The sequence below is a fragment of the Taudactylus pleione genome, unplaced genomic scaffold (genome assembly GCF_031769625.1).
Source record: "Taudactylus pleione unplaced genomic scaffold, aTauple2 ptg000179l, whole genome shotgun sequence".
Lineage (NCBI taxonomy): Eukaryota > Metazoa > Chordata > Amphibia > Anura > Myobatrachidae > Taudactylus > Taudactylus pleione.
The window spans coordinates 5574356-5582602 of NW_028284581.1; the positions used below are offsets into that span (position 1 = coordinate 5574356).

Consider the following 8247-nt stretch of genomic DNA (forward strand, 5'->3'; position numbering starts at 1 on the left):
TAGTCAGGTGCTGACTGTGGCTGAAATCAATATTTTTATCCTGTCACAACCTGCTGTTGGCAGAGGCTGTCTATTTATTTTGTTAGATTTATCAAATGTTTATTGATTGTTGTGAAATTGAGTTAGCCACAGATTGCCTTTCTCATTTTTTTATTACCTTTTTCATTTGTTGTGTCATATATATATATATATATATATATATATATATATATATATATTTACACTGCTTACCATTGATTATTTTCCTTTTCCAGAAGGTTTAGAGTGTGTTTGGTTACAAACCCTTGAACATAGTAAGGTACAAAGAGGAAGGTATGCTATGTATGTATGTATGTATGTACTGTATGTATGTCTGTAGAGCATAAAAGTCTGCCCAGTCAGTAGCAGTGCTCATCCTGTAGCGCTCTCCTCCTCCCCCGTCACTCCTCCCCCAGTCCCTGCTCTCACCCTCCCCGCCCGGTCCCTGCCATATATAGGCGAGCACAGCGACTGCAGAGCAGGGAGTAGTAGTGTGTGACTGCTTGGAGGCAGTGATAGTTTCCCGACCAAGCACTGTCTGCATTTACTCCTGTCATCGCTTCCTCCTTATCTCTAACAGAAAGAAGAACCCAGCCTGCTGAGGGACTGTCCAGTACAATAGCGGGTGTATTCCCATCCTGTGTACCTGCATTGGATTAGCACTTGCATGCTTGGGGCTTGCTGCCGCACACTTGCACGGGAGATCGCTGGAGGACCGCACACAACGCGCACAAGCCACACCGCTGCCTGCAATGAAAGCTGTGAGCCCAGTGCGTCCCCACAGTCGGAAAGCCCCTGTGGCCGGGGTGTGCGGGGAGCTGGCGCTGCACTGTCTCTCTGAGCACAGCCTGGGAGTAGCGCGTTACAAGATGGAAGAAGAGGAGTCCCTGTGCCTGCAGTATGACATGAATGACTGCTACAGCCGGCTGAAGAGGCTGGTGCCCACCATTCCCCAGAACAAGAAAGTCAGCAAAGTGGAGATTCTGCAGCACGTTATTGACTACATACTGGACCTGCAGCTAGCGCTGGACACACACCCTGTGCTACTGAGGCAGCAGGCGCCCCCCAGGACCCCACTCACGGACCTCAATAATGACCCGGTAAGAGATGCCCACCTAAGGAACTCTCCTAAAATAAATAAACAAATGTGTGTGTGCGTGTGTGTGTGTATATATATATATATATATATATATATATGTGTGTGTGTGTTACTGTTCTGAGCAGTGTCTTGTATGATTAGTGCCACATTGGTCATTGTATCAGTAGTAAATGACAGCCCTGGCTTCTGAGAAAGGACAGATCCACCTGTCACAGCCCCATCAGTCCCGCACATGGACAGCAGCAGCCAACCATGCGTTGTCCTCTCCCCAGATGGCAGCCTATGCTCCCTGCTCTGCTTGACTGGCGTCTCCCCCTGACCAGGGAGCAGCAGCAGCTCTGTCCATGATGAGTGGAAAGCAGCTGTCTTTTCCTCTTTGTACATGGCTCTATGAAAATGTGTTGCTAGCTTGCCCTAAGTGCACCCGCCGCACATTGCTGGCGATGGCCCTTTCACGTCTGGAAGGAGCTAGGGCTTGCCTCTCACCCTCTCCCCAGCACTTGCTCCATACATGCCCTTTGCTTGGAAGTTGAGTGCTTGTCCGATTGTAATTAGAAGCAAGCAGGCATGAGGTGATCAGTCTTTTGTGTGTGGTGTGATCGCTGTTGTGTGACCTGTCACAGTCCCGGCCAGTGTCTATCCTCATTTATCTTATTTCTTCAGTCAGCAGCAGTATATTATCTCCTATTTATTTCTGTTACTCTCTTATTTCTGTTGCAGGATGCATCAGTTGTGAACAGTCAGAGCGATAGTATAATGTGTCGCTAGAGTGTGTAAGGTAAGTCTGGAGCTATGTACTATGCAGCGATCGGTGATTGTTGAGGAATAGAATGTCTGTCCCAGATATCCATCTCCTGTCATGTGCAGTGATGGATGTCATGCACAGGATTCCTGCCTAGACAAGAGTTAATGTTTAATCTAAAAACTGTTATGTTAAACCTAGATAAAGGCTTGGGTTGTTTTAAAATCTCCATCATAAATTAAAAGTGTAATACAGATTAAGAGGGGTTTATTTATTGTGGGGTGGGGGGCTGAGATCACCCCAGAGCTCTGTGAGTGTAGGCATGGACTAAGCAATCCACTCACTGCAGCTGCGTTCCTATGCTGGGGCTAGCCTGGGAGTTGTGCTTGTAGTTTGACCTGGTTTGTTTTGGGTTGTTGATCAAGCATGTCTTGTGTTTTGTTGGTGGCGCCAGTAAGTCTGGAGCAGAATGGTTCACACCCCCCCTCTATTCATTCCTCTTCCACAGGTGTGCAGCAGGCAATTCCAGAGCCAGGAGGAGCAGAGAAACACAGAGACAAATTAGAGAATAAGGGAGGGGAATGAAAATCAGTCTCCAGACAAAAGAGGGGGAAAAAAATCAACCTATACATCGCTTTTACACACCACGGAGAATATAGCCGCCATTTGTGCACGCTCATGCCACTTACCACTGACTTGCTCATCCTCTTGTATCATCAGACAACAATTTTACATGCACTGTGGAAGTCCCTGAACTGATGGAGAAGGGAGGGAACAGCTTAGAAAAAAAAAAATACACTATCAAATGAAGAACTGAATCTTGAAGCTTTACTAATATACCAGAGTATTGTAGATATTTTGTCTTTACATCTATTGTTTAAAATAGATGATTTTATTGTTCCGGGGAATTTTCTTCTCCCTGCAGGAATGTTACATATTGTATAGAGAAAAAACTGAGTGACATTTCATACTGTATATATAGAGATGTTCTATAAGTGTAAGTGATAAAAAGAAGTATATGCTTTAATAGACTACTGTAATTATGAAGTATTTTTAATTAAATATTTTGTGTAAATATGAATGTGGTTTTTTTTTTTTGTTGTTTTTTTCATTTTTTTTCTTTCTTTAAATCACTGAGTACTTGATTTTTATGTCTAAGAAAAAATATCTCGGAATTTAGCTGAGGAGATGTTAAAAAACAAAAACTTTTTAACTTTCCACTAACTTGAATTTGACCATAATTTACCTGCATGATTGCATGGAATGTATTCATTGGACTTCTAACTGTAGTCCAGTATGCAAAAATGAATAATTCTTCAAAGTACAGCTTCATGTGTATAAAATAAATATGAAGCTAGTTTTTATACTTTGCTGGAAATATTTCTTTTTAAATATGTGGTGAAGGTGACCTATGATGGTATCTTTAAAGTGGGTGTAACGTTACATTTTACATATATTAAAACAATTGTCCTCCAGGATATTTTTTTGTCTTGGTGGATAGAGAGATGCAGTTCGTAAGATTACATTTAATCTTTCTTGTATTTCACATGTACTAAACTCATCCTTTTTATCATTGAAAGTTGGTTTTCTCTGCATAAATGTGGTGTTCGTGGTACCAGTGTTATAAAATGACAACAATTCATATGTTTTTTTTTTTCTCTGTTTTCTAAACATCTGCCTGTCCTCACTCTATGTGACTACTCGTCAAATCCAACCTCGCTGACCCTTCAAAGACTATGTGATGGATTATGTAGAACACGGTGTATTTTCTGGCTATTTTATTCTTGCATAGAAATGCAGCATTACCTAATTTTTGTACGATAAGCATAATTACACAGTGAATATCCTAGCAATAAGTCTTTGTACATATGCTACAGAGATTACCGACATCTTTTTAGAGGAGAGAGGTTGCAATAGATTTAAATATGTTTTTTTATTTTTACACACAATTCCATGTGTGAAATTTGACATTCCTGACTGTTTGTAAGCTCATGGAAAATTGAACAAAATATGCCACAAAATATTTATCCCAGTTATACATAATCCTATTACTTAGCACAGATCCTACTTCCTTGTTCATTCTTTGGCTTGCATGTATTCAATTAGCTTATAAATATGGCCAATTATGGTCATTTACTGCCACTCTTCAGTTCTTTTTCCACAGAAGTAGCGTCTGGTTGTAAATCATATTAGAGAGAGAAATCCTAATTTAACGTTGAGAAATATACTCCTCTCACACATTGGTGATATAGATAATATATATATATATATATATATATTATCCCATTAAAATGCCCCTCCCCATTCCTTTATGTTGGTTATCTAAGTCTAAGTGGACCCTGTGCTAGGTATGCACACACCGTTTATTGCTTGCAACCAAAGGATATGTTACTGTATACTTACAACTGTTTGAGTTACCAATACAGTTTTTTTCATCTGTTGAGTAACCTAAACTGTTAATAACAAAATGCTTAATTTTCCTGCAGTTACTGCTGTAATTCCTCATGTATTTTTACACATGAGTATTAAAAGTACATTTTTTTTGTACGTATCTCAATTTGCCTTTCTTAACCTGTGTATTTTAATGACCTTTTTTACATTAACTTTATTATGTAATGTTTTGCTTGGTTTGGTCTTTCTGCGAATATAGATACCTGTCTGTTAAAAAAAACCTTCTAATTTTTAACATGATTGCTGCCACTGATGTCCACAAACTGACACTTAAATAAAGGAATGCATTTCACATTTTGCAAGCACATTTCCTGATCAATTGACTTAATGGATATTGCAAAATTGATGCATGTGAATTCTACTGAGTACCATAGCAAGATTGAGAATGTGGTTTTCAGGGTTGGAGAAGCAAACAATGACTATATCAGAAGCATATTCTTTACTGGAAAATGTACATCATCGTTCTGATTTGCCCATTTATTTATCTCATAGCCACATTTATTAAAGTAATGTATTTATATTCCAGATATTGAACGTGAATATGTGTTAGTGACTCTTGATGGTTTTTGTATTTATTCTACCAAGATATTATATTTTACTAATTAAAAATACTACATGAAAATAATGTGCACATAAAGGAAAGGTAGTTTTGATGTCTTATTGAATCTTTATTTTAAGATTCGGGTGAATATAAAATTGAATCCAAGAGCTTATTTTCAAAGATAATTTTCATTCTAAAATTAAGCAGGGACATCAAAATTATTAATTTGTCTTTCTGTAAATTAGCTCCCATTTTGAGCACTAACATTACAAAATATAGTATCTGGAATCACCCAAACCTTTCTAAATACAAGGGGTATATTTACTAAAGTGCGGGTTTTTAGAAGTGGAGTTGTTGCCCATAGCAACCAAGATTTTACTTATCATTTATCTAGCACTTTAGAAGATAATAGCTAGAATCTGATTGGTTGCTATGGACAACATCTCCACTTCTAAAAACCCGCACTTTAGTAAATATACCCCCTAGTCTTGAAATCCCAACTGGTTTTGGATTTGGTGCATGTCTACCCTTTACCCTAAATAACTCTGTCATTTATAACTATAATAAAGATCCCTGAATAGACACAAGTGCTATAATTTGTGTTAAGGGCAAAATTTGTCGTGGCTAAATTGGGGAGACTGTATCCATAATATAAGTAAATCATGAAATATTTGTATAGTCTCACTAGTAAATGAACACTGCGATACTAGCTAGATGACTGTAGGCAATGTCAGCCATGCACAAGTGTAAACGATCTCATGCATCAGGTCTGCTATCACACCATTTACTTCAATTTATATTGGCTTAACCTTAAGTGTGTCCAAGGGTCTTTAACATGACCCAATGTGCAATCTCCTACATTCGTCAGCCTTGTCATCTCGTGCAAATATGTGTTGAAACGCTTCAATCTTCAGAATGCATGCAGAGTCACACATATATTTGTCACTGAGCTGGTGCTGGAAGCCACAATAAATGCTTTTTCCAGGTAACAATGAATATTTATTCTCAATACAGTTTTGTAGTATAGATCACATGAAAGGCCTACTTTTCACACATTGAATTCTACGTGGTTTACAGAGGTGTTGAGAATATTAACCCTTTTGTGTGGTCACATTTAAATTGCAACATTATTAATATTTGATTAATGTATTTACATTTATTTCTCTACTACTGGTGTACTAAAATAACATTGGCAGTTTGAATACATTCTGGCTTAAAATAAATTGGGAGGATTTTATATTTACTGGTGGTTATGTGTATTGCATTCATAAGGTGCGTACACAAGCAGTGATTTTTTTGGACGACTGAACGATAACGATATCGTTATTGTTTAGACGTCCTTAAATTCGTACAGTTTCTGCCCCAAAACGATGAACGATAACTACCAATGCGCGCTCCCGTTTGTAGTTGGTAGTTACTGTTTAATCGCCCAAACCTCCCGTCCAACCTGACGATAATGTCAGGTTGAACATGTTCGGGGATGAGGGATGGTGGCCGGCACTGAATGAAATAGTTCTTGATTTCGTTCAGTGTTTCTGCTCAGTGTCATTAACGACACTGAGCACATCCCTGCTGGGGACACACGGGACAATTTCGTTAATGGAGCGAATCGTCCCGTGTGTATGCACCTTTAGTAATTAAATATGGCTACTTGTTGCAAATAGCTTTCCACATCCACTTCCCTATATTTGCTACATTAAATTAAGCTACATTATATATTCTAGGTCCGTGATTTAAAACATTAAGCAGCGCTTTGCAGATTGTGACCATTGCATGGAGTATTTTATCAACTACCAAAATTGATTTATTTAAATAATTAGGTTTTTTTTTCAGGAGTAGCCTGTCTATGATTTATGTACTGTATGTGTGTGTGTGTGTGTGTGTATATATATATATATATATATATATATAGGCAAAATAAAGATCATTAACTGAAAATAAGATCATTAGCTGTTCAGTAATGATCAATAACTGAAAAAAAATCATTACCTAAAAAAAAAAAAATACTTGAAAAATATAATGCTTTTTATTTACATTGCATTTCTTACAGCAACCTTTTTTCGTGTGCTATCTTAAGGCAACTTTGCATTGTTTCAATAAATGTGTTTAAAGAAGCATATTTGTTATAGCAGAATATAGGTTAAAGGACTCTCATTCCGAGTGGTTAAATGGATTAGGGGAGCCAATGAAATAAAGGCTAGTGTTAGCAGTAGACTTGCCAAATCTTCTTTTACTAAAATCTTTGTCTTGCCAACATAAGAGCTGACCAAGTAATTTTCATTATAGTATGATTTTTAAAATCTAGGAATCTAAAACAGCATGCCCTGTAATAAAGCAAGACAATCTGGCAGACATTGTGTTTAACTGTGTGTGTGCGCACACACACACTGATCAGCCATTAAATTAAAACCACCTGACTAATATTGTTTAGGTCCCTCTTGTGCCTTCAATTTAGCTCTGACCCATTTAGGCATGGACTCCACAAGACCTCTGAAAGTGTCCTGCGGTATTTGTCACCAGCCTTTTAAGTTTTGTAAATTGCAAGGTGGCTCCGACTTGTCTCCATGGTTTGGACTTGTCTTACCAGCAAATCTAAGAAATGCTCAATGGGATTAAGATCTGCGGAATTTGGAGGCCAAGTCAACACCTTGAACTCTTTGTCATGTTCCTCAAACCATTCCTGAATATGTTTTGCAGGGTGGCTAAAAGAGGACAGAGCCATCAGGGAATACCTTTGCCATGAAGGGGTGTACTTGATCTGCTACAACGTTTAAGTAACATCCGCATGAATGCCAGGACCCAAGGTTTCCCAGCAGAACATTGCCAAGAGCAAAATACTTTCTCTGCTTGCCTTCTTCCCATAGTGCATCCTGGTGCTATACCTTTCCCAAGTAAATGACACATATGTACCTGGCCATCTACATGATGTAAAATAAACATAATTCATTAGATCAGACAACTTTCAATTGCTCCATGGTCCAGTTCTTATGTTCACATGCCCTTTGCAGGCCTTTGGCACTCTGACCGGTCTGCGGTTTCTCAGCCCCGTATGCAGCAAGCTGCATTGCACTGTGTATTCTGACACCTTTATATCATAGCAGCATTACTTTTTTCAGCATATTGTGCTACAATAACTTCTGTGGGATAGGTCCAGAGTCGGACGGGCTAGTCCGTTCCCCACGTGCATCAATGAACCTTGTGCGACCATGAAACTGTTGCCGCATTGACCAGTTGTCTATCCTTGGATCACTTTTGGTAGGTACTAACCGCTGCATACCGGGAAAACCCCATAAGACCTGCCGTTTTTGGAGATGCTCTGACCCAGTTGTCTAGCTATCACAATTTGGCCCTTGTCATAGTCGCCAAGACTCTTATGGTTGCCCATTTTCCCTGATT

The 8247-nt window shown here is 38.9% G+C and overlaps 1 protein-coding gene across 1 annotated transcript; it reads left to right on the top strand.

Moving 5' to 3' along the window:
• The first annotated feature begins 487 nt into the window (after positions 1–487).
• ID4 (inhibitor of DNA binding 4) lies at positions 488–4410 on the top strand. Its single transcript, XM_088475848.1, has 3 exons — positions 488–1118; positions 1838–1895; positions 2368–4410. Exons 1-2 carry the CDS (start codon positions 771–773, stop codon positions 1883–1885), a joined length of 396 nt encoding a protein of 131 aa, XP_088331974.1. The 5' UTR covers positions 488–770; the 3' UTR covers positions 1886–1895; positions 2368–4410.
• The last annotated feature ends 3837 nt before the right edge of the window (positions 4411–8247 follow it).

Excerpts from the sequence above, each read along its gene's own strand:
- ID4 (XM_088475848.1), top strand. The coding sequence starts at position 771 with ATGAAAGCTGTGAGCCCAGTGCGTCCCCACAGTCGGAAAGCCCCTGTG. Across the intron at positions 1,119-1,837 it reads CGGACCTCAATAATGACCCG|GATGCATCAGTTGTGAACAG; the intron begins GTAAGAGATGCC and ends TTTCTGTTGCAG.